Source organism: Micrasema longulum, unplaced genomic scaffold, assembly GCF_059751315.1.
Source record: "Micrasema longulum isolate JH-2025_06_02 unplaced genomic scaffold, ASM5975131v1 h1tg001235l, whole genome shotgun sequence".
NCBI classification, from domain to species: domain Eukaryota; kingdom Metazoa; phylum Arthropoda; class Insecta; order Trichoptera; family Brachycentridae; genus Micrasema; species Micrasema longulum.
Genome location: NW_028278422.1, coordinates 145567 through 172574, shown reverse-complemented (window position 1 = coordinate 172574; position 27008 = coordinate 145567). Strand labels below are relative to the sequence as shown.

General features: G+C 36.6%; 2 protein-coding genes across 4 annotated transcripts; one reads left to right on the top strand and one right to left on the bottom strand.

Moving 5' to 3' along the window:
• The first annotated feature begins 352 nt into the window (after positions 1-352).
• Positions 353-8730, top strand: stv (BAG domain-containing protein starvin). The gene is made up of 3 exons (XM_088234404.1): positions 353-809; positions 3265-3409; positions 4555-8730. The coding sequence occupies exons 1-3, from the start codon at positions 741-743 to the stop codon at positions 5802-5804; spliced, it is 1464 nt and encodes a 487-aa protein (XP_088090530.1). The 5' UTR covers positions 353-740; the 3' UTR covers positions 5805-8730.
• dor (vacuolar protein sorting-associated protein 18 dor) lies at positions 7990-25452 on the bottom strand. Of its 3 annotated transcripts, none has more exons than XR_015823771.1 (11): positions 25224-25452; positions 23972-24237; positions 21921-22255; positions 20585-20896; positions 18772-20012; positions 18194-18363; positions 16866-17017; positions 15440-15505; positions 15164-15329; positions 11441-11762; positions 7990-10891 (listed from the first exon to the last, which is right to left on the bottom strand). XR_015823771.1 is itself a non-coding variant. In XM_088234398.1 (11 exons), the coding sequence occupies exons 2-11, from the start codon at positions 24219-24221 to the stop codon at positions 11539-11541; spliced, it is 2964 nt and encodes a 987-aa protein (XP_088090524.1). In that variant the 5' UTR covers positions 24222-24237; positions 25224-25452; the 3' UTR covers positions 11352-11538. The 3 variants fall into 3 exon arrangements, 2 of the variants coding, with proteins under 2 accessions (XP_088090524.1, XP_088090525.1); XM_088234398.1 differs by lacking the exon at positions 7990-10891 and adding an exon at positions 21002-21049 and having other exon boundaries at positions 11352-11762; XM_088234399.1 differs by lacking the exon at positions 7990-10891 and having other exon boundaries at positions 11352-11762.
• Between the last annotated feature and the right edge of the window lie 1556 nt (positions 25453-27008).

The following is a 27008-nucleotide window of genomic DNA, read 5'->3' as shown; positions in this document are numbered from 1 at the left end:
TCGCGGTCGGGCGTTCAGCCAGCGGACGATGGGATCTGGATCTGCATTGTCACATATCTGATTATTGCATAGAAATACCGGAATTACAATTCACGTTAAAATTTGTATTTATTAAACGAACGAGAAAACGTCAGAGTTGCGTAAATTGTTTATTGTCCTCGTCGTTACGTAGCTATCGACTAGAACTCCACCCCCGCCGCTTTGTATTCCTTATTGGGGAAATCGGTCGCTTTAGAAGCGGCAGTCGGATTGTCTCTAACACCCGCGCCTTCTGTAGATCTCGCTCGGAACGTTTCTAGACTTCGGAGGAAGCTTCTAGAATGTTCGGTGACGCGCGTGGTCGTCGAGCGTCATCGAGAATTTTCCAGAAAGCTGGCGGCGGCCCACGCGGCGCGCGATATTTATAAAAGTAATGGCGGCCGCGTCTTGGCAGATAGTCCACAGCCGAGACCGGCGCCGTGTCGTGTTCTCTGTTCTCCGCCGTTTGTTGTGACTCGTGACCTGTGACGTCGCGCGGCGCGGTTTGGAAAGTGTAAACAGAGCGGCGTGCTCTTGCCTACCTCTTGCCGCCTGCCGATTGTTATCGCGGTATCGCTCCGCGCACCGTACCGGGTCAGGTGGGCCGCATCTATATATGGACATATTGCCGAAACATATCGCTATATGGACAAATGAGTCAGCGTAGAATGTGAGAAAGTTTTCGCTCAAAGTGAATTGTGATCATTTAACTATATCGGACGATGGAATCTTCGGTAACAGGGCCCGATGTGGCGAGTTGTGTTTTGAAGAAGGCCAAGATGGAATCAGATGTGAGATATTTTATTATTTCTGCAATGTAAACACATCGAATTTCGTGCCAATTCGGCGGACTTTATGGTTGGCAGCGAATCTATTTATTTATCGCCTTTATTATTGTTTACCTCGCATTGTAAACACGATCCCATGCGCTCCTGGGTGCTATTCTGAACCACTCTCGTGTATTTACATACAAAATACGCGAGATAATACGGCCGCGAGAGCGTTTGGAATACCAGCCCCGGTGAGTCGGGAGATGGAACTATTTCTTTTATTTTTTGTGTTTATAATTCCTCATTTCACATAAACCCGTTCGATGTATACATATTTTTTATTCATAAAAAAGAAAAATTTGCGTTCTTAATATTTATCCAAATATTTAAATTTTCGTAAATAACTTGTACCGGAAAAACTGAAATCGAGTTTGGGTAGAGTGGGATTTGAACATCGGACCTTTGATCCGTTAGTCTACAACACTAACAGGGGTGGTATTCTGAACGCAAAAGAGCGCGTAGAAAACACGCACTTTTGCAAAATAAATTAACGCGTATTTACGTACTAAATACACGCTAGCACAGCGATCTCTCAATTCCGTTCAGAATACCATCCCAGGGGACCATAACCCGGTTCAATCCACACTTTTACCCCTCAAAAAAAAAAAAAAAACGTGAAATAAATGTTTAATTGTATTAATTTTTACGGCAAATATCGCTATCCCTATTGTCCGTATTTGTGCACACGTAGTATGTTGATTTTAGGCAAACAATGTTGATTCTAGGTGATGTCAGCAATCATAACTTAGCAGTATTTCACTTGATGTGTACTATTTAAGGTAATATCTTCATTGCCGGCACGCGCGCATTTGCGAATCTACATTTCCTTTTATGAATACGCAAAATAATAATAATTTTGTCAAAATGTTATGCATAATATATATTATAATCTACCTATTTAATATGCATTATTATTTTTATTATGGATAAATTATATAGCGCCATTTTCGTAATATAATACCTCAAGGGCGCTTTACAAAGTGATTATACAAAGATACGATATATTTTTATTTTTTTTAATTTAAGAAAAACAATGTACTTTGTCACCACACGCTAAGGATTTATTCAAATGATTTAGAGAACAAGTGGGTTTCAAGTTTCTTCCGAAACATCACTTCACTCTCACAGTTTCGGACCTCTGCTGGGAGAGCATTCCATGCCGTAGAGCCTGCGACCGCAAATGCGCGTTCGCTGAATTTAGTGCGCTGTTTGCGCAGAGGTATAATAACTTTTCCTTTCGATGTAGATGTAGCTGATCTAAGCGTAAGACGTCTATCTGTGTGCTAGTTCATCTGGAATGCAGAGTTCCCTTAGATATTCTGGAGCAGAGTTGTATAGTGTACTCGTATTTGTATACAATTAATGGGATATATCGTAAGCTGCGTTTACTTACGAATATTTCGAATTGACTATTTCAATGTATTTAATCTCTTTTGAAATATTTGCGCAACGCCCGCAACTTCTCTGCCCTAAGAATTTTTTTGATGCGTTCTTATGATTTACTCAAATATTTTAATTTTGGGGCCATTTTCAACGAGTTGTAAATAACTGACATTTGGGAATTCAGTTAGAGTAGATCAGGTTTTGAACCTCGGACTTCTGATCCGTGAGTCCGCAACTAGCCACGGGACCACAACCCGATTTGTTAAAACCCGATATTTAAAAAATAAGTGCCCCTTTTATTTTGCTATTGAGAATAGATCTTGGACATAATATTTGGACAGTTATTTCCCCTTTCCACGAATAATTTTTACTTATGAATATTTCAGGGTATATATGTATGTATATTTTGATTATCCTTCAAGTAAAAAAAAAAAAATTCTCCACGCGGAATCTGTGGTAAATGTATTTTTTGCTTCACACAGAACAAGAAGCCAATGATCGTAATTGCCTAGAACATCATTTTGTAATTGCTTAAAATATCATTCTATTATGATCTATCTCCGAACTATTCTTTATAATAATATGATCTTCTTGTATATGCTGTGATTTTTTATAATTTATTTTCAGTTCTTTTGAAATATAATGTATTTATGTTACATTTCGATGTATACTCCGCGTTAGTTGCCATTTATTACAATTTAACTCCACGTTAGACGACAATTCTAAATACTGTATTTCCACGTTGGGCGCCAATTCTCAGTACTGCGTTTCCGCGTTGGGCGCCAATTCTCAACACTATATTCCACGTTGGGCGCCAATTCTCAATACTGTATTCCCCGTTGGGCGCCAACCCTCAAAACTGTATTTCCTCGTTGGGCGCCAATTCTCAATACTATTTTCCACGTTGGGCGCCAATTCTCAATACTGTATATCCACGTTGGGCGCCAACTCTCGATACTGTATTACCATGTTGAGCGCCAATTCACTTATATGATATCGATAGCGCTATAACAAATTTGCGTTGCCGTTGCAGGGCGGATTCCGCGGTTCCCCGGAGCCGGACGAGGAGTCCACCTGGGAGCAGCTCGCGGCGCGCCACCCGCAGCTGGCGGAGCTCGCGGGCCGCGTCCCCGCCGCGTGGGCCAAGCGCCGAGGGTCGCACGACAGACCACCCGGAGGTAATTATCACCAAAACAGTATCTGTGATCCCCCGAGGTTATCTATCTATCTATCTATCTACAAACATTTGAACATACGATCGGTAATCAAATTATTTGTAATAAAAATACGCATAGTATAATGGAATAAGGCGTTTGCTACTCGGTTAAATAATTCGGAAAAATCTCATTTTAATAAACTCAATGATTTTATTACTTCCCAAAAAAAACTACAAATGAAGGTGGGAATTTGGTGGACACATAAATTTTTTCTTGTCCAAAAACATTTGAAGAAGTTTCTCAATCATGGTCAAAATTATAAATATTACACAATACATAAAGCGATCACTTAAATCAATCGATTACAGGCTCTCAAAAAATAAATTATGCCATGCCTAGTAAATATTTTGTATGAAATTTTTAAAGAAGATTTTTTTCATTAACAACTAATTCCGCACTAAACACGCTTCTAAAGAAAATCAAATAAATTTGTTGATTTCCGTATTCAAATCACAATAAATTTTGAGTTGACAAATTGAAAAAAAAATCTTTTCACAACAATAAAGGTTTAAGCCCTTTAATTTCACTAAAATCAACAGGTGGAAGAATTGAAGGAATATGGATGCTCAAACATAATTGATTAATGTTACACGGTGTGTAAAGTGGCCACTCAAACCAGCCAATGACAGGTCATAAGCCCTGTAGATGCCTAGACATCTATATCCCCTTCTCTAAGATGATCTCCATTCCTGTTGTAATTTGTTGATGAAAAAAATGTTATGGTTTTTCAGTAGACTCGTAGAAACGAGAATTTTCCGGAATGGAAATTCCGACAAATTCTCAACTCTTCTGGTCTTTGCATATTTGGTTTACAAGCAACATGGTCATGGAACACACTCAGTCATGGAACCAGCATTATTAGTTTTCACACATTTCTAGTTGCATACATTTCATTTCTATAACTTTTTCCCATCATCCTTCGTATATTAGCTTCTATAGAATGTATGCGTTTATTTTTGGCACAACAACTGCTTTATTATTTTTTTCTTCTCATGTTTTTACATAACTCATTTTTTGTGCACTCCCATTTTTTTAGAATATTTTTTCAGTTTTCCTCGCACACATTTTAGGAATTCAAAAAAGAATAAAATAATTTTATTTTCCAGAATTTTCGCGGGAATCCAGGACAAGAGAGAGACCCTTCAGAGACTTTTTTTTTGACGACCTCCCTTCTGAATTCAGAGAACACATTCCCAATCGGTGGAATCGTCACTTCGAACCCGAAGAGGAGATCGGTGACCCCGCTCCCGCTCCCCCGCCCGCGCCCGCGCAAGTCCCGCACCCCGGCCCGGCCCGGGAGCCCGCGCACGTGTCCACCGACAAGGCCACGCAGACCGTCCTCCCCGACCCGCCCGAGAGGAAGGAGAACCCCCTCCAGCCGCAGTACGGGCTCCGGAACACGGTAGACCTCGGCCGGAAGAGCGCGCAGGAGGCCGGCCAGTCCGACGAGGGCAGGAGCCAGAGGTCCATGTCCGCCCCGCCCGAGGGGCGCGCGCCCCCCGCGGGGCCTCCGCCCCCCTCCGCGCAGCCCCCGCCGCAGCAGCAGCAGCAGCCCACGGTCAGACACATCCCCATCTTCGTGGAGGGGAGAGATGAACCCGTCATAAATGTAAAGTCCGAAGCTTTCGCAGAAACTAGAGGCACCCCGCCCAAAGAGGAGTTCTATCAGAATCACGAAATTCCCCAACCATTCCATCCGACGCCGCACTTCAACCGCGCCTTCGGATCACCTTTTAAAGGTTTCGGTGGGAGGAATGTCGGTGGATTCCCACAGAACAAGGCCTTCAATCAGCAGCAGCCGGCCAGGGACCAGTCTCAGCAGACGTTCAAACAAAACCCGGCTCCGCCGGCGGAGAGCGCGCCCCCGCCGCACAAGACGGAACCCGCGCAGCAGCCCCCCTCGCCCCCGCCCCCCGCACCGCAGCCCTGCATTAATGATCCCATCTTGAAAATTCAACTCATACAAAAGGACGTTTTGGAACTCATGACCTCAGTGGAGAATTTCACGGGTAAATCGAAGAAAGACAAGGAATATATTTACTTAGACGAGATGTTGACTAGAAATTTGATAAAGCTCGACGACATCGAGACCGAGGGAAAGGAGAACATCCGACTGGCGAGGAAAGAGGCCATCAAGTGCATACAGAAGTGCATCGCAGTCCTGGAGACCAAAGCCGAGAGCAACGCGGAGATGGCCAAGCGAGATGGCGCTCCCAGCGCCGCGGAACAGGAGCAGCCCTCCCGACTCACCAACGGGGCGGCGGAGAGCTCGCCCGACAAGGAGCGAGGGAAGAGCGAAGAGAAGCAGCTGCCTCCGCAGCCCATGGAAGTGGAGGCCCCCGCCCCCAGTGTCTAATGCCACCGTTCCTAGCTTTAAGTATTACGTTTGTACAGAGTTTGTATGTTTTTTATTCTCTCGTAAAAATGCAAATATCTCGTTTTTGCGGGGCGATATTGTTTTGTATGTCGAGACGGAGAGGTTGGGTTCCCTCCGCCGGGCCGAGCCTCTCGTGCCGTGCAGCGGAGCGTTTGCACGGGGTGGAAGGTTGCCTTACGGCGGGCCCGACTGGACAGTCGGCCGCCTGTTATTTTGTTAAGGGAATGTATTTTATGTAAATGTGTAAATGGTTCAGTCGAATATTTCCCCCAAATCTTTAGTCGCGATTCCTGAAACTGTTTTCCAGTTTCCAAAGCTAATGTATAAAACAAGTTAGGAAATTTAATTATCGTTTAAATCAGTTACAATGGTGCTGCGTTGTCCATGTGTTGCTAATGTATAGATATATTATATAGTAAATCACCGCATCTCAATTTTCATCACTAGATATTTCACAATTGGTATTATGTATATTACCAAAAGTAATGCGCACATCACCGAGTGGTAAGAGCATACCCACTATCGATGACTTCTCTCGGAAGAAAATTTAAATTTACCATTGTAATTTGCGTTAATTTTTTATTTAATTTAAATTAACGAGTTAAAATACTTTTGTGTAAAGTATGCAGTTCTTTATTTTACTCTTAATTATCAATGACAATTAAACTGAGGACCTTTTTAACGCGATCGTGAACAGTTTTTCTCATAGGATCCACTTATGTGGACACATCTTAATGTTTTTGGAATATTTCACTTCCGATTGGACTGTAGTTGATACCTACACACCAAGACACTTTAGTTGCTGACTTTTGTTTATAGGGACACTATCTCCTACCGAAAAATTACAGTTAAACTCCGTCTGTCCGACCTCCAGTCATCCGGATTGCCAAATATCCAAATTGTATCAGGAAATAAAAACTAAGAGATGTTTTTAATTTTAATTTAACTGCACATTCAAATTTGCTGGACAAGTAAGCAGAGTAAGTCTTCAATGTAATTCCAATTCGCTGTATTATTTCAAAAGCAATAAAATCTGGATCTCATTAATCCGGACAGTTGGAAATTTACTGTACTTCAGTTTTATGTAGGCTATAATAGTCGTCTTTTCACTACCAGCATCTTTTGGACTGACGGCGAAAGCTGTCCGTTCCTAAACGAGAGACACGATTTTGACAGCTATTACAGGCATAACTGCGAAGGCGTTAAAATAAAAAAATGGCATTGAAAATAATGGATATTGGATTTGTACAAAAATTTGCGATGCTTTTGAGAATTGAATGTGTGCCATCTTGTATAATAATAATTCAGCTTTGTGATTTTTCTGTCGGTTGAACGAATCTCACAAACTATTATAAGTGGCTCCTTCTCTGTGATATGATCACAAGTGTTGGACATGTGATGAAGGATGATAGAATCATGTACTTGACTACATAATATGTATGTTTTCCAATGTTCCTGTAATATCTCACTATACTGCCCTGCTTAGCCTAAAAGTCACAACTGAAAAAAAAACTTTTAAAAAAAGATATTGGTAAAACATAAAACAGTAATCTCCCGTAAAATTTGTAATTCAGCAGATACGACTTTTAGCCTCAGCGGGCAGTAATGCAGTCAATTTCAATCTCCATTACTAATAATATTTTTGAAGTTTTACAAACGGTAAATATATTAATAATGTTTCTTAAAACATTGAAGTTCTCATAGTTATTTTTGTATTTCACTAACAGTAAGTTGATTATGGAAAATCATCATTAAAATTATTTTAAAAAATGATATAATGAGGAACTTCAGCCCTACGGGAAATTGGATACGATAAATGTTTTCTTGCGCATGGTAAAAATTGGAGGATTAAATTATACGGCAAAGTTTCCTGAAAATGTATGAAAAAAGTATTTTAATAAAAATAAACTATTTTGAACGACGTCACTGACAAGATTTCCAGTTTGCTTGCCGTCGATAGACCAATGGCAGAACTGACCGAGAATAAGCGGAAGAGAACCTCTGACGCCACACGCGGAGTTATTTCAGAAACAAAAACTTTTAAAAAATCATAGCACTGTAATACGATATATAAAAATTGTTTAAAAAAATTTTGGCTTACTTTAATAGTCTATTAAAAAAAAAACACTGAACTTCCTCATTGTAGTTACAGATTATTGTGGTGTTTTTTTTTTTTCTCCAGTTGTTTATTTATATCGTGATTTTCTATGAAATTTTGCAACATGAATATAAATTTTATGTTATTTTGTATGTATACATATTTTTAAATATATTAATCAACTAGGTCCACGACTCCATACCCGGTTTTTATTTTACAATAAGTTAACAAATTATTTATAGAATTCGAATTAAACTACATTTTTATACAAACCACATAAATTTTGTCACAATGATAATTTTGTCCATTCATCAATAGTAAAAAATATTTCCCATTTACTGCCCACGGCCTATAAATACCAGCGCGTAATATTTACAATTGATGGATTGTATTATTTAAGGAATAGTAGCGTATTTATACATTTACATGTGCTGATATAATTTTGTCATTTTTGTATCAAAAATCACTCTCAGTAGGTATTTATTTTTTGTTAGAATTTGTATTTAAATTCGTGCAGAGCACTCGTTAGTGGATTTATTAAAATAAAATTAGTAGCGTAATCGCCTAATTTCAATTATAATATTATACCAGCCATAATAATACATAGTGTACAGTAATGTTCCGAACATCGGACATTGGTCGTTATTTACTGATTAGGTTCTGGCAATTCACTAATTGCTCGATAAGATTTGGGATTCTCGAGCCAATCTCGAGCATTGTATTTATTATTTTCATTGATGTTAATTTTTATTATTATTTGCCAACACGAACTTATTTTAAATTAAAGAAAATTTAAAACTGAAAAAATTCTTTTTATTTATTTACACCCCTAAATTTTTAATATTGTCAACAACTTATATTATGTAATCTTCAATATTTCAAAAAATATACAATACATACTGTAATATCAGCGCTTATGTCGATTCTTATGAAGATTTTTTAGGCGTCTAGCCTAAATAAAACACATTAACTTTAAAATAATTACACAAAACAAAACCAGTATGTATTCAACGTAAACATGCTTTATTTTATACAAATATGTTCATAAAATATAAGATTATTATTGGGTTACATGTTACAATTATATACCTAGTTTGATAATTTAACCCCTCGAATGCCAGAGCGTAGATCTCGGCTCTCAGTTTCAGCGTCTGTTGAGTGCCGGAGCTGAGACCTGCTGCGCTTTAAAATTTTCAAGCGGAATTTGCATTATTTTCCTTTTTACTTTGGACTTTGGGGCCTAAAATGGATTGTTCATACTACTTTTTGAATAAATTAATTTTATAGTATTAGTCATCAACCAACGTCATTTGCGTCATAACAGTGCAGAAAACCGCATTCAACAGATCGCAATTTTATGGTTTATTGTTTTTCAATTTTGAAAGTGTTTTTTTTTTAGAAAGATAAATGTATTGGTTAATTATTGATTATATTTAGGGATAGATTCAAATAATAAAATTGTCAGTATTTCAGTAGTTTGCAGTATTAATTTAATGTGGACTTTTTCGTAAAAAGTATTTAATACATTGTTTAAGATTTTTTAAAGAATTTTAACCAAATTATATAAATATTTTAGAAATATATAATACAAATTTATATGGTGGAACAAAATTACTATTTTTACAAACAGATTAGCACAGCGAGCGGTCAGATTGATTTGAAAAGGAACGTCGCAGACTAAAGAAGGCGCCTATCTTATCCAGTATTTGTATAAATATCTTGTCAGCAGCGCGTTTGCCTGCCAAGCAAGAGGTCTCGGGTTCGATTCCCGACATGGTAAATATGAAATATTTATTTATAAGGGTGTTTTACGTCCCGCTCAAACTATGCCAAACGGCATTCGAGTGGTTAAGGATCAGATAACTTAACTCGTGTAAAATCATTTAGTTCCTTTATATATTACATTATGTAGATATGTAATTAAAAAAAATGCAAGATACTAAGAAAAACTTATCCGCCGGTTCCAAGTTAACCACAGTGGAAGAGAATTAGGAATATAGTCTCCATAAACAGGCAGCGGGTATTGCACGATATAAATATAATTGAACGTGTCTATCAAATATGTCACACAGTTTCTGGTATAAATACGATGCTCTATTGGATGTGGATGAGAGAATAATGAAGGAACGAAACATCGTGACTCGTGGGATCAACACAGGGTTTGCTATACCATTTGTAGCGTAATTACAGTACATAAATAAACTTTATTCAATCTTTGATTGAATGCTACAATTTTATATAAAACAAATATTGCACAGTACTTAATATTAACTCATTACCGGCAAACGCGCCGGGTGTGTTGTAAGTTATAATGTAGGGTTACAATGGAAAGTATGAAAGTGGTAATATAGACTACATATCGTCTGGTTTCTGGCAAAAGTTAATAACTACAAATTTTCGAAAAATAAGATTTTATAAACGGCATCAAATAATCTTTGAATCCACATATTATAATAGAGATGAAGAACATTTTAGATAAAGTAATATAGAAATCTGGGCATCTAAAGGGCCTATGACCTGTCATTGGCTGGTTTCAGTGGCCACTATACACACTATGCAACATTCACCATTCTGCCCATATTTGAACATCTATATTCCTTCAATTCTTTCATCTGTTGATGTTTGTGAAGTTAAAGAGTTGAAACCTTTATTTATGCGGGTGAGATTCATTTGATCAAATTATTTCACCTACATAATCTCAGAACAGGCTGAGCCATGTTAGATGGAGACTATCCTAAACAGAGAAAACTCCGTTTTCATTTTCTATTCACTAGTTTTATATAGATTCCATGTTATTAAATATGTATACTTATTTTATGCAATAAATTTATTAAATAAATAAACATACTAGGCAACGCCGGAAAATCTTATTTTTTCAATTTCTATACTTCTTCATGGACCTGGTGGATTTACTGACAGTATTCTGAGTTTGTCTAAATTTTTGTAGACAAGGACTGGATTCAACTCCCTGGGGAGCTGTTAACATTCACATATTACAACAGAGTTGAAGAACATTTTAGAGTAGGTAATATATAAGTCTTGTCATCTACAGGGATGTAGTAGTACTAGTATGTAGGTGAAATAATTCAATTAAATGAATCTCACCCGCATAAATAAAGGTTTCAGCTCTTTAACTTCACAAACATCAACAGATGAAAGAATTGAAGGAATATAGATGTTCAAATATGGGTAGAATGGTGAATGTTACATAGTGTGTATAGTGGCCAATTAAACCAGCCAATGACAGGTCATAAGCCCTGTAGATGCCTGGACTTCTATATTACCTTTTCTAAAATATTCTTCATCTCTGTTGTAATTTGTTAATGTTCACAGCTCCCCAGAGAGTTGAATCCAGGCCTTGTCTACAAAAATTTGGACAAACTGAAAATATTGTTAAATAATCTTTACTGAAAAAGTAAATAAAAATATTTCTTTTTTTATAAATACAAAAATGTATATTTCACACTATTCAGCTTGAGGTTTTATTTGAATTGTTGATTTGGGACAAACTTTTAACTTTAAAGGTGCAATATCTCGCAACTAGTAAAATGCAGTTACCAACGTGTGCCGGAAACCTGATGATGTATAGGTAACGACTGAGATATAATTCAGTATCTATTCCCACTCCTTCATGACGCGGTCCCAGTCGGCGTCGGCAATGAAGGGAGTGTCGATGGCCCTGATCATGTGTTCCCCGCAGTACAGGCACTCCGAGGCCAGGATGCTGTCCACCTCTCCCCGAATGTGCTCTCGGCTGCTGGCGAAGGTGCCGCCGTCTCCGTGGTATGACGAGTTGAGCTGACGCTGCAGATCTGCCAACTTGTTCTTTTTGGCTGGACCTGCAATATTATGTCATTTTATGGTACATTACCAGAGTAACATTTTTGTGAAAAAAATATCTTTTAACTCTTAAAATACTAAAAAAAATTGACGTAGAAGACGAATTAAGACGAAGGAAAAATCAGATTTTTGTGTTTTAGAGGTTTTATGTACACAACATAATTCATTCAGTCTTTTTGATACATTCCATTTGTAACTTTTTTCTTTGGATACATAAAAAAATATCTGTAAGATTTTTAATGAGGCAAGGTGGAATTGGTAAAGAAATTTGGTTAAGGCTGTAGTCGGTAAGTTGGATCGTACGGTTTGTCGCCGAATGCGTAAAATATACCGCTTCAAGACAAAGCAATTTTAAAAAAAATCCTGTTACATTGTATGTTCGTCAATTTCTTACGTACTCTTCATACTTTATTTATTTATTTATTTATATACGGCATTTCTGCCATTAACATATATGTGGTATAAAGAGTGCTTAAAAATAAAAATATTAAAAAAAAAAAAAACGGGTACGAAATATTAATATACTCGTACTGTACACATTATTAATTACTTGAAATACATATATATTTTAAAGAAATTATACAATAACAAAATACATTAATCAATCAAATTATAACTATTCCAACCCAATCTTCTGAAGATGATTTGCTCTTTTTGATAAAAATATGTTGGTCACTTTATTTTTTGAGTTAGGCAGAGATAAACTAAATATATCAAAATGTGATGCATATTCATTCCCGGTATTCTGTAATCTAACAATAGGTGGGTTATATTGAGCTACCGTTCGACAATTTTGACAATAAAATATTGTAGATGTTCTGCTTAATGTAGGTGGTACATAGAATGAAATCAATTTCAGTAGATCAGGGGTATTTGACAAAATGAAAAAGACAGAGATGGATAGAGTTTTTGCGTGATTATTTTAATAGGTAAAATCTATAAATAGCACTCCTGACTAGCGTACTGTAGTACAATTATCTGTTGATTTCTGACTTCTGGGTCATTATACATATTTGTATTTTCGAAGTTGACAGTTAAAACTGTTGTGTTTCAATGAAAATGCACCATGTCGCTAAAGTGAATGCCAAAAAGGAGAAGATGTCATGTAATTACATTTTTGAATTATTTTTCAAATTCGAACAAACTATCCATTAAACAAATAACATGGTATTGATCCTGGTTTAAATTGTGTTAGAAGGAACACAAAAAATATATGTTTCGAACGAAATTTTGTTTTAAAAAACGCATTAATATGTAGAGCACAGAAATCACGTCCGTCTGCGATCGCCAAACGGCCGGTATGAATGTAATAAAAACCCAAATAAGACATTGTTTAAAATTGAATATTACAACTAGAATTATCGTATTGAAAAAAAATACAGTTCTATAAAAAAAGGTTTTAACTAAACTATTTCAATATTTTTTAATTTTTTATGGTATTACTGATTGCATAATTTTACGTAGAAATAAAGGAAAAATTTATGTGATTTAAAATACTTATATTTCTTTTCAAAAACAAAAAAATAAGATTCTGCCGCGGCCACTTCCTTTTTAAATTTATTATCTTCAAATCATTACAGTAAATTTTAGTTCAATACTTAGTCTTTATTGAGATCCCAGATTAATAAGCTTAGTCTAAATTTGAAATGGCGTAATCTGCCGGTCTAAAAGTAATTATATTTTAGTTATATGAAACTTTTAAGTACATTTTTTGATAGAAATACCTATAAAAAATATTGTTTTTATCTAATATATAATTTTTTTTTATTGCGCGATTTTTAACAAACATTCGTTTTAAAATGGCAAAATCGTACGATTTCTTAATTTTGCGTTCGTTTTACCCGACTACAGCCTTAAGTGACTTTTGCTTGTTTAGATTCTGGACAATGCAAGCTAAGCTTGAGGTGATTTTCACAAAAATGGCACTATATAAATTATCCAACTATATATATATATATATGTATATAATAGAGTTAGTGAAAGGAAGGAAATATAAGAAAACCGCTTAAAGAAATAATTTTTAACGTGTTTTTTTAATGTTTCAATATATAATATTCTAGCGAACCCGACAGACGTTGTCCTGCCCGAGCGTTGGCTTGCCTGCTATTAGCTTGGAAATAGACTTTTCATTGATAAGTAGATATACCTAGGTACTTGTTTGTGATTAAATTCCAAAACTAAAATTGTTAATATCCAAATATTGAATTTAAGTAGGTACCTGGGTACTTGTTTATGGTTGAATTCCATAAGATAAAATAATTTTTTTTTTCAAATATGGCATTCTTTTTACAAACGTCAAACTCCGGTCCTCTCACCAACAGAGGGGTGTACTTATGTAGGAAAACGATTTTTAAAAATGAATTGAATTTAATATTATTTTAGTATTACCAAAAATCCAGTAAAAAGAAATAAATGGCTAGAAATTGTAAGGAAAGGATCTGATTGAGAGCAGAAAAAATAAATGCTGTTTGTAAACATTCAAGAACAAACTTTTTTTATGCACAAAAAAACAACATCTTTCCATTTTTCGTAAATGCATTCTCCTCGAATGCAACCCTGGTAGATCGGTGAATAAAACATTTCTGCTCCTTACTTCTTTTTTACATATTAGATTGAAGATTTGAATATCTACGAACACACACAGCGCAAAGATCTATATTTTACGTAAATCGGTTAAGCCGTTTAGAAGGAGTTCAGTGACATCACACATACAGAGGAATTATATATATAAAGATAGTCACATAGTAAAAAACAAATAATATGGATTTACACAACTTTTTTCTATGTTACCTTATTGACGTTTTCCTCTTAAAGCACATAATTTTACGCTTAACTCAAAACTGTCATTTTTAGGGTTAAGCTAGGGTTTCCTAGGACAGCGGTGCCCGTATCTTAACGGCCGTAGTGAACGGTGATGCGGTGGACAGCCGTCGTAACGGTAATTAGAGAGTTGTTTCCTAGGAAAACGGTGTTGATAACACCGTTAAAAAATAAAACCACTCTCTAACCACCTCTACGACGGCTGTCCACCGCATCACCGTTCACTACGGCCGTAAAAATACGGGCGCCGCTGTCCTAGGAAACCCTAGCTTTAGTGACTTGCCTAAACGGCGACGATGTATACTGTATGTTAATCTATTTTCCATAATTTATAAAAATAATATAACTTAGACCTGTTATAACAAAATACGACTTCATCGTTAAAAAAATAAGAGAAATATATCAAGTCTCGTATTCTACGTAGACTCATGTGACATCATAGCCTCACAAGACTCAATCCAGAATAGTAAAGGAGATAACGCTAAGCTAATTGTCACTAATTAATATTAGGCTTTCCGACAGCTGCACGAGGTTTGAGAGACATCCGAAGTACTATGACCTCGCTAGACTCGGTTCTCACCTAGAAGCGGCTGCAGTTCGGCGAGCAGGCAGTCACTGTGGAACTTGTGTCCGCAAGGGAAGAGATAGAACGGACGGAGCAGGAGACAGATCTCACACACCACACAAACTTCGGAGACGTTGATGACAGTGCAGCGGTTTCTGAATGTCTGGATCTCCCCTCGCACCTGTTTACATAAAGTATACATACTTACATTCGATTATTTAATCCAAGGCACAACATCACCAATGAGTAAAATAATAATCTAAGGATTCAGAACATCCTTATATAACTCACTTGGTCGGCAGATTTCGTAGCTTCCTCCATTTCTTCACGAAGGTCTTGGATTTGTTGATTGTACTCCTGAAATAAATAATCATAAGTATTATTAAATGAGCTTTTCAAGAATCAGAAAATTTGGCAAGCTCAAATTGGGAATAAAATTTAAAGTTTCCTAATTCTGGTCGAACACTCTGGTCACACACTTTTGGTTGAACAATAAGGAGAGATCTCAGCAAAATGTTCGTACGAGGTTTTCCCAGAGCGCGAATTATGTCATACGTAAAACCCATATGACTTTTTTTGGCTCACAGACTTCTCTCTTTTATTGCACTGAGTGTTTGATATTTTGGAAGCGTATTAAGCTCTCAACACTCGCGTGCATAGAGTTTTTAACTAGGGCAGGCAGTAGAAAAAAAAGTATGTTTTATATAGTATACTTACTAAGATTCAAAAAGCACTGCCTACTATCTTACCCATGCAAGCTTAATTACAACTGAAAAAAAACCCGAAAACCATTTTTATTGACATGCAAAATTGCCCAAATTTCTATATTGGAAAAACTTCACGTAAATTTAAAGTTCGTATCAAAGAACATATAAGATGTCTGAGCAATAATAATTTTTCAGAATTCGCAAATCATCTTATATCCGAAAACCATGAATTTAATCAAGAAACGTGTGTAGAAATTTTGCATGTCAATAAAAATGGTTTTCGTTTAGATAATTTAGAACAATTAGAAATTAGTAAAGCCATTAACCAAAAACTTCAAATAATAAATAATCAATTAAATTTAACTTCGAGTCCTCTTTTAAAACTATTCCCGTTATGATTTATTTTATCTTCTTTCTCTCTCTTTCTTTCAATTTTCTGTCTCTTTCATACAATATTTTATTATATAAATAGCAACGCGTGTAATTATCAGTTAGTTAAATTCCTGACGATGAGGTAATAACCTCGAAACCGGTCGAAGTGTAATAAAAAAAATTAAAGTGATTTATACAAATTTATAAAAAAATAAGTGTAAAATGTCATACCACAAAGTGAAAAATGTTTTTGATAACAATAATAAATTTAATTGCAGAAAAATCCACATTTTGAAATATAAACCTTGTATATTATAAGCAAGGTAAAAAATAAAGCAACTCCCATATAAAAATATATAAAAAAGTACCTAAGCACTAATCTGTGTATATATTTTAGTTTAGTTTATATTTACACCTGATGATATGTAATTCGGAATACCTGAAACTAGTAGTGTTATAATATGTTCAAACTCTTATATGGTAGAAATTATAAAGTGTTTTATGATATTTTTGTTCAGATTAAAGATCAGAGGTGCATGCCAAATTTTAAGTTGTTGTGAAAAATGAGAAATTTCCTGTTTACCAGATTTTTATTGTGATTTTCAAGGTACATATGTTCTGTTTGGGAATATACCGACCTGGAGGGAATTACAGATGGGTTCTCGGAAGTGGTCGATGGTCACAAAGTCGGAGAAGAAAGGAAGAATATCTTCAATCTTGATGAGGTCACATTGCTGTAGGAATTCCATGGCTTTCTGGATGTCCTGCTTTCCGCTAATGACAAACTCCGCTGAAATTTAAAAAAAAAACGTTTCACTAAAACAGGAGCAGAACTGCAGTTGCAAATGTTAAAATAAAATAGTGATTTTAATTTCTAACTGTTAATAATGTATCAAATTTTCTTCCTCTCAGTAGTCCTAGGCTTGGAAGAAAATAATTAACTTACGGGGACCTGTCAAAAGAGATCTACACAGGTCACAGTGATGTCAGGAGCTTATTTAGAACTGACCCCGATCATCGTGATAAAGATAATTGTAACCGACCCGTTACAGGGAGGGGTGGCGGCTTCGTCTCCCTGGTTCCGTTCAAAGGGGCCACCCGGCGTAAATGGGGGGCCTGAGCCCGGCGCACCGAGAAAGCACTGACCGCTAAGTCAACCTCAGTAGCCCTGAAAAGTGCTTTCCAACGTGTCCTGTTGGTTCAAAGAGGCGAGCGCAGTCAGGGCAGTCACGGCGGAAGGCAGCAGCGAAGCACGAAGTCCAGCAAGAAGCGGAGGGCAGGAGCGGAGAGTAAAACGCAGTAGTAGTGTCTTGAGCGAACTAACTGTTTATTTAAAGTCTATACATTATAAAGCGCCCGCAGCGCACTGCCCGACGCCTGAGCGCGCGGCGTGTACGTGAGCCACCGCCAGGGAGTGGGGGTACGGGCGACCACTCGCCCGGCCTCCCCCACCTTACTCTCCCCAACGGCCGGCCACGTAAATAGCGTCGTCCGCCCGCGCGCGGGTTTAGTCGGCAGTATGCCGCGCGGCACATACAACAATGAATACTTACAAATAAACATATACAAAATACAAAAATCAACATAAAATTATCAAAATAAAATCCTATTCTACATTGTCCTCGGTATAGCCAAGGCCGAACCCGAAAATGGATCAAATCGCCTTTATTATGGATTCGGCCCTTGGCTTTCACATATACCGAGGACTTAAACTATTACATATTATTTATTAACAAACAATAAACAATATCACAAATTATACAATCAAATGTGGCTTCTATCGTTTTCAGCGCGTCCGGAACAATAATATTTAAACCTGATAAAAAAATTATGTACTGTAATTTACCCTACGTAAAAACTGCCCATTTGGTGTAGCAAATCAATAAATATAGCGATCACATGAAACAATTTTAATATAATATTGTTATACTGAAGATACATTAAATTATTCTGAAATAATGGGTACCAATTTTCAGCCAGAGTTTTTTTCGGAGCTCAGTGTCGTCCGGCATGTCGGCGATAGTCTTGGACAAGTCGAGGCTCACGGTCAGAGCGAGTTCCACGGCCGACTCCCACAACCCGAGCAGCGGGGAGAGCTGCACGCATGCCTCTGTTAGGTTCTTCTCTCGACAGAGTCTGACAGACAAACAAACGAGGCATTTACAAATTGATGAAATATTATTGACAATGCAAAATAAATATTGTATCCAGTGGGTGCAGGAAATTTAAATATATATATGTATATAGAATGGTTAATATAATAAAGGTTTTTAAATAAATAAAATCTGAAAGAACTAAGCGTGTGTCATCTGATTTAGATGATTTAGATTTAATTCTCAAGATTACTGATCCAAAAATATAAATTGCCTTTTTTAAAAAAAAAACTGTTTTTTTATTAATCTAGAAGAATATTCATTCCTCCTGGAAACCTGTCTAAATTTATATATGCGGTGCTGTAATGTAGGCGATGATAAGCAAGTTTGCACCAAAAATATTATTATCGAATAAAGAAATGTGGGGTGAATAATATGCAAAAATATTTACCTTAAGGCATAGTGTATATCATAATTGACCATGGAAGCCGTTCTTCCTTGAAAGGCTAAATATTTCATCAGCGCCGCCTCATCGTACCCCGTGTACAGTGACAGCAGATAATTGTGGATGGCTTGCTCCGTACATCCCATCTGGACGCAGAACTCCAGGTAGCGGATCATCTCCTTCACGTGGGCCGTGTCCACATTGCACGACACCAGCGCCGGAAGCAACTTGGCAGGGCTCAAGTTCTTCCCTTGCTCGATGAGGGCTGTCACCATCTGACGAGGTATTTCTTGCATCAGTATCGGAGCAAACTGATAGAACAGTTCCCTTTTTCCCTGTGACTTCAAAACATTCAAGGCCTCTAAGTAAGATTTCATGTAAATATTCTGACGAATAACATTCTCAAAATCTTTGTTCATAATGGTGAGTTTAATAAGGTTTTCGTTATCTCCGTGAGAAGCCATGAGATCGTAAATCACTGACTTGTTTCTCTTAATACACTCAGCAACTTTCGGTGCTGCGAGAAAAAATTCAAGCTCTTTTTGCAAACTTAAATATTTAGCGCCATCTTCGTTTTTGTTATTTCTTAAACTACTGATCTGGGAAAGGTAAAGTTCAACTAGCCATATGACTAACATTGTCGTCTGAACTTTATCTTGGCTCTTGAGTGTGTCTAGTTTTTTCTTCAAAAAAAGCATTAAGGCTTCTATTTTTTCTGCCTGAAGAAACTTCAAACAGATAGCTTCAAAGCTGGATTGTACGTTGGAATAAATCTCCGCACTCTTAAGGTATTCTTTTTTGTCGAAAAGCATCTCGGCGTGTTTTACATTAATTTTATCTATATACAGAGGATTGTTTTCGCAATATTTTTTCGCTAGTTCGAATTCATTTTTGTCTGCGTAAAATTGCCAAACGTTTCTTTCTTCTCTGAAAACTTTGTACCTAAACACAGCTTTGGTTGTGATGGCCCAAATAGTTCGCTTCACGGGATCTTTGACAATGTTTATGAGCTTCCCAAAGGATTCCGAATAGTAGTCTTGATAAACTAGTTCCTGGTTCAGCAGACAGATGGCTTTAGTGTGGTCCGGGAATAGTAGTATGGCGTGGAACTCCGTCAGGACGAAGGCTAGAGGAGCCTTTTCGGGACTCTTGTCGGGTGAGGGTAATTGGCTTGCGGAAAGCGGATATATAAGAAGTTCATCGGGACTGATAAAAGAATTGCTGTTTTCTTGGGAAAGTGAATCCAACTAGAAGAAAATAATAAGTTTGAAATTATGAGACGTTGAATATTTGAATATTTTACAAACACATTATTTAGCATTGGCGGCCTCCGTGGTGTAGTGGTCAAGACGCTTGACTCACGCTCGGAAGGTTCCGGGTTCGATTCCCGGTGAGAACACAAAAAATTAAAAATGTGATTTTTCTCAAGCCTGGGTGTTCTGTGATGTAATTCACCACTGTAATTGGGCCTCCTGGCCTGTTGTGGTGCAAAAATAAAAATAAAAAAAATAAATAAAAATCAGCAAAAACTACTACTTGTGATATGACCGAAAAATAATGATCGTATTATTATAACATTTCCTTCAATCCATTGAAAGCTGCCACCCGCAGGGAGCTCATACAAACTGGAACAAAAAGATAGGGCAATCTACCGATTGCTGAAATGTCTGTTCAGTCATTAAAACTACATGCTTATATTACACATCGCAAATTTTAATTCAATTAAAATAATTTTGTATTCTCAGTTCAATGATAATGACATTTACTCTTGAATGCTTAGTTTCAAGTGCTCGAACGATAGACACTTTGTTTCAAATACCTGTCCGTGGAAGATACTGCCCCCCGTCAGCCAAGCGAAGCGGGAGGGAGTTTTGGCGGCCCGGTCATAATACAACTGCAGCTTGGAGTAGTGAAGGGTAGACAGGATCTCCAGGAAGCCAGTCTCCGGCACATTGAGATAAGCATTGAAGATCGGTTGCAGCAAAGGCTTGTCCTCCGAGTTGGAAACGCCCATAAACTGGTACAACCTCTTGGGCGTTGTGACGAATATGAAGTATTTGTTGGAATTATCAAGCCGGTAGAATTCCATGCCTGTAATTGGGGTATGTTGGCCCTTCCCGATGTCAAATATCTGCAGACCAATGTCAAATGAAATCGTGTTCATTAAACTATTCACGAGTGATCAATCAAAAGTGCATTACACTTTAAATAAAAACCATTTATAGAATTAGCTTACCAATCCATCGACATCCTTGTTACCATAAAGAGGTAAATAGTTTGGGAGCTTGTAATAAAAAACAAAGTTATATACTACAAGTTTATTAACATTGTGTTACTACGAGGTATATCTGGAAAGTAGGTTCCGTTTCTTGCCATAGCAGCGGTGATCACAGTTTCTCACATGCGTGGTACTTACCCTGACCTATTGAGAAGGAGTTGTTGTGTACGCTTTGTGGTGCTTGTTTGGAACTCCGAATAAAATTGAAAATCTCCCAGCTAGTAAGATGAAGTGTGTAATTCGTTCAAACCAGTTCTTCACTTATCAAAGATAGAGGCCCACTTTATTTGCCACCGTGCGCATTATCACGACCTTCATTGAACTGTCTCACCCATCTCCATACTATTGAATCACATGTTGTCTTTTTATATCCTCCTTATCTTTTCTCCGTACACCTTACAGATCTGTTGATGAATGTGGACTGGTTTAACGTTCTTCGCATTAAGGAAACGAATTACAGACGATGAGATTTTCAATTTTATTTTTGTAATTTCAAACCAGCACCACGAAGCGTACACGGCACTCAATTAACGCGTAATGGCGTCTACTCCTTTCAATAGGTCAGGGCATGTACCACACATGTGAGAAACTGCGATTGCAGCGCTGCGATGGCAAGAAATACAAACGGAAACCTCATATATATTATGACTATTTTATGTTTATAAATAAATAAAAAAAATTAACCTGTAATGTTGCAAGGCTGTCAATTTTTTTTAAATTATTGAGAAACTCCGCCGTGCAATGAAATGCTCAAATTTTAATGTATAGGAAAATATTTTTATGTATAGGAAAATATTTTTATATCTAATTTTACGTAGCCCTGAACTTCCTCATAGCATATTACTATTTATATATAAATAACTGATATGATTTTTACCTGTTTCCAATACTGCTCTATACTGGACTGGAACATCTTGTCACCGTCGGGTCCGATCTCCGTCTCCAGAATCAATCCCTTGGAGGTTCCGAAGAGTATTGGCCCCGTGCACATCTCCGACTTGTTCTCTCGGTTCCACGCAACTTCCGTGACCTCGTAGCTCTTGGACTTGCTGACGGACTTCAGCTTGGAGGATTTGCGGTGTACGTACAGGAGCTCCGGGTAGGAGTCCTTACCGCGCGCTACGAAGGAAAGGAGGAGATGGACTCCTAACGGGTCGAGGAAGATGCCGCTGAGGAAAGAATTTGGCTGCACGTATTTTGCAAAGCACAGTTCTGAAACGAGAAATTACCAAGGTTATTTTTGTCTAAATGATTATGTTTGTTCGTTCGCCTCGGCTCCGGTCCAGCGCATTGTCATCGTGCCCCATCTACACCCAATAGAGCAAAAGGCATCAAACGCAGTTTATCTAGATCATCTTTTACACAAATATATGGAAATCAATCTTACTCAATAAATTCAGGGACTATGGAATATTTCACATTTGATGAACTTTAAAAGGATTTTAACTTGAAAGCAGACATTAAAGTGGAAAACACTCGTCCTGGGTTCAATTCAGACTTTAAAAAAAAGGAATAACTTGCTAAGCTTCTATTTTACAGGCTTGTCAGTAGGTGGGAAAGAGAGGATATGTGTTCTCGTATTCGTATTGATGTATTTTCCTTTATTCCCTAAATTGAATGTGAACAGAGAGTGTTGAAAATGCTCACTTTTGTCTTCTTGACAATCCATTTTGAAGGCTTGTAACCATATAAAATAATAAAAGTAACGTATAAGCAAATACAATATCTCGTAGGGCAGAATATTTTCATTAAAATGACAAACCTTGACCATTTTTTTAAACTTTTGGTGCTCATTTTTAAATTTAGAAAAATAAGGACACTACTTGAGTTAAAACTCAATAAATGAGATGTTTGCGTTTGTTCTTTTTATATTGATGTTGTTTATTATTATTATTATTGCTATATTAATTTCAAGCGAGCAGTTTAAAACTGATACGCTTAAATCTATTTAAACGAAAGTTAGTTATAGGCGTACTTTAACTTTCCCGAAACAAATCTAGTCCATTTTTGAACCCATTGAGACTACACATTGAGATCAGCTCTTGTGGCAGCTTATTCCAACCACCAACAACCCTATTGCTCAGGAAATGCTTCCGTGGATTTAGATTGAATCTCATTTTCTCCAGCCAGAGACTGTGGCCTCGAAGACGAGCATCTTATTTAAGCTCGAACATGGGATCCAATTTTGGGCAGCAATAGTGACTGTTGAGCATCTTGTATGTCTCTATCGGGTCACCCCTTTCTCGCCGTTCCTGCAGCGTTGTGAGACCGAGAGTTTCCAGTCTCTCCACATATTAGCGACAACTTTGTAGCTCGTCTTTGGACTCTCTCCAACAAGTTGATATCCTTAACAAAATCATCATCATCATCATGATCATTCCCTTTCTGCACCTAATGGTGCATAGGGCATTGCATTGGTAAACCAATCGCACATACCTTGATCATTTTTTTTTGTTACATGAAGGTAAGATGACCAGTATTACGCTTCAGGTACCAGTCCAGGGACTATGAAATATTCTAGTGTGAAAACACCCTTTTAAATAAATATTTAAAATCAACCCGAGACCTCTTGCATGGTAGGTAAACGCGCTGACCATTACACCACGAGGCCGACTAAATAGGGATTCCATATCTGAAACCCGTATTCAAGAGTAGGTCTGATATAGGTTTTGTATATTTTTAGTACCATATTCGGTGAGTAGCATATGAGAAGACTTTTTTTATCAAGCAGATAATTAATTAATAAATAACAGATGTTCTTGTTTAGTATAATAATATTGTTGAGCAATGTTGTTAAAGTGTATTAATAGTCCAAACTCGACCCATGGAGTTGGGACTTGTGTTTTGATAAACGTAAATTAAATTTAATTGTTAATAAATAAAAACTAATTGGCAATAATTTACGGCTAACAGGAACAAAAGAGTCACCTTCGTGCTTTTCGGGGTTCTTGAGATCGATCCTGAATATCTTGCTGTTGGCCATGGCCAGAACGATGTAGTCGCTCGCCACGGCGATGTGTGTGATGGCATCGGAGGGATTGAAGTTCATCTTCTGCTTGGAGAACATGGGGGGGTCCTCCTCCAGCGCTACGTAGCCCGAGCTGGGGGCCGCGCGGGGCCTGGCCGGGGGGCGCACCGCCCCCGCGGCCTGCTCGTACTGCTCCAGCATGGAGGTCATGTTCCGTCACTTCACTCTGCCAAGGTAAAAGAGTATTACTGTTAAAGTATGAATTTGTGTTATTTTATTTTTATTTTATTTATTTCGAATACAAACAGATGTACAGGTTAAATTAATATTTTTTAAAAAAAAATTTATATAAAATGTATACATAGTAGGGCCTGCCATCCAATTATATGTATTCACTAAATACTACTGTAATAAAGCGACGACGGCTTGAAGTTTAAACTATATAAATAATAAATATACTTTATATTAAAATAAGATAAATATGGACAAAACAAGGAGATAGTGGAAAGGAAAAGAAGGACATTGATAAGGAGTGGTAAAGGATGATTGAAGGAAAGTGAGAGTGGAAAATTGCATTTGATTTAATGATTAAACGAATTATGAATGAAGAGCATGAATCAAGCCTATTAATTCTCTTCTGTACATATTGTATGGAGTGTTAAATATATCAAGACTATTAAATTTTTTGTTAAATGTTTCACATATACGAGGGATTGTAGAATGTTTCCGAATTTAAATAAGACTTATAAAAGAAAATATTAAGAATGATTAATGTTACAACAGGTGAAGTGTTTTTTTATCCACTTCTTCACTTCACTTTTTATCCAATGTGCAACGCTCACCACGCTGCTTATGTTTGACATACATACTGCTTCAATTCTTCCATTTGTTGATTTTGTGAAGTAAAAACACCAGTTAGGGGTATTACCTTTTAGTTTTCGGCAAATATTGAAATACAAGAACACCTGTGCAATGAACATTTCGCATCGACTCGGCCAGTTCAATATTTTTATTATAAAATATGTTATATCTGAAATATAGTATGTTTGCTAATAAAAAAAGATCGACTAAGTATACCTATAGAATGTTTAGGTCGGTTAATATCGTGTCCAGCAGGCAATATCGAATTAGAAATCATGCGTGTTAAGACGAAGAATTGAAATTAATATTGCTTTATTACGTAAATAATGGATATTCAAAGGAAAAACTTACAATAATTATAGAAAGCGCCGTAAAACAGCTTGGCCCTTAAAAAGCATAATTTTAGCACATCGAGTCAAATTGATATTGCATGTAATGCAATAAGAATTCTCAAATATTTGTTTCTAATGATTAAACATGTATTATTTCATAATTTCTATACTGATTAACGTGAATACGGTATGATTCACAAGACAACAAACCAATTGATAAAGTGACATTTCTATTTTGACAGATTACTGACCATAGACATAAAATTGTAGATGCACGCGTAGATGGTAGATGTACCATAGATGAGAAACAATGTGCTTTATATGGGAGGTCCCTTTTCGCACAAAATCTAAATGACAATAATTTTAGGTATAGTGGGGTCTACGTTCAAGGCGCACGGAAGGAATGCGGTAATGCGTTTTGACGCTGCCCAGTGGAGTTGCGATCAGAGTTGGTGCCTCGGTATTCAAGAATATAATTTATTCATAAATACTGACTAGCGAATTATTGTTTAAATTCAACCTGACAGCTTCCCAACTAGAGGTAGTAAAAAAAAACTACTGTTTTAAAACAATTACCTTCCTGAAACACTTAAAATAGTTTCACGAAAATAAATACAATCGTTTAAAAAACAAAATCACCAAGCGCAGAAGAAAATAAAAAAAAATTTTCGCTTCGCGTAAAATATTCAATGCCTCGCCGCACTCCGTACCGCGTTTCGCCATAACTTCATTTATTTATTGGCAATTATGCTAGTAGCTAGTTTTTTGATCAGGAGGTTTTTCTTTTGGTTTGATATTTAAAAAAAAAATAACGAAAAAAATAGTAAAGTTTTTTTGTTATTTCGCTATAACGTGTAAATCTATGAAATTGTCAACCTTGAAAAAATCTATTAAATTTGACTCTGTTTTTTTCTCCCTAGCAGTTTTAGCCAATGCAATAATCATAATATTTTTGACCAATAGAAACATAAAAACTTTATTTTTCGATCCAACTGATTTAATAGCATTAATCTTTGATTATATTTATACGTTTATAAAATTTAAGTATTTCGTTTTGGTTAGCATTATTGATGCATCTGTTTAAGGAAGATAATTATTATTTTATCAGTACTTTGTACGCCTGAATGTAAGGCTGATCTAATATTTTAATTTGTATTAGGTACCCAATTTAATATTATGTGAATATGGGAATAAAGAAATAAAGCAGAGGTCGATATTTCAGAGCAATATTTTCATTACGTATCTTTCAGATATTTTTTCCTTTAATTTTTAAAATTAGTACTTTTTTCCACCCGTACAGTAAGTATAATTTTACATATAAGCACTCTTGTAGGCATATTTGTATAGTTTTGAAATCAAACATAAGATCACGGTTTCTTTTAGTCTATAATTTTTAAACAGATTACGTCATCGGGTACTCATTGGTTCATAAACATAAAAAATGCATGTTTTTATAAAGTAATGCAAAATGGAGTTGTAAAAATTGGCCACTCGCACACGTTCAAAAACACTGGCGGCTTGGAAAACACAATACAATCATACCAACTAATAAATAAAACTCAACAGATTTGGCGAGATTTGATTTTCCAGCGCCAAACGCCAAAATTGTTGAATTGTCAAAACCCAATGTGGATGTCAAAAGATCTGAATTAAAATTTGAGTTTTAGAGTATATTTATTGAGTTAAATTATGAATAATGATTGCCTTATCTTCTTTTCTCTATCTAGTTGGCCTTCAGTTAGATATAATTTGCCGCTTCTGTTATTTATATATGTACTGTATTTTATAGTGCAATCGGTTACAA

Bases quoted from the DNA above. Each gene is read 5' to 3' on its own strand.
- stv (XM_088234404.1), top strand. From the start codon at position 741: ATGGAATCTTCGGTAACAGGGCCCGATGTGGCGAGTTGTGTTTTGAAG. The intron at 810-3,264 runs GTGAGATATTTT...TTGCCGTTGCAG, and splicing joins AGGCCAAGATGGAATCAGAT to GGCGGATTCCGCGGTTCCCC. The intron at 3,410-4,554 runs GTAATTATCACC...TTTATTTTCCAG, and splicing joins GCACGACAGACCACCCGGAG to AATTTTCGCGGGAATCCAGG.
- dor (XM_088234398.1), bottom strand. From the start codon at position 24,221: ATGACCTCCATGCTGGAGCAGTACGAGCAGGCCGCGGGGGCGGTGCGC. The intron at 15,506-16,865 runs GTCGGTATATTC...TATTTATTTCAG, and splicing joins CCATCTGTAATTCCCTCCAG to GAGTACAATCAACAAATCCA. The intron at 15,330-15,439 runs GTGAGTTATATA...TTATGTAAACAG, and splicing joins CTACGAAATCTGCCGACCAA to GTGCGAGGGGAGATCCAGAC.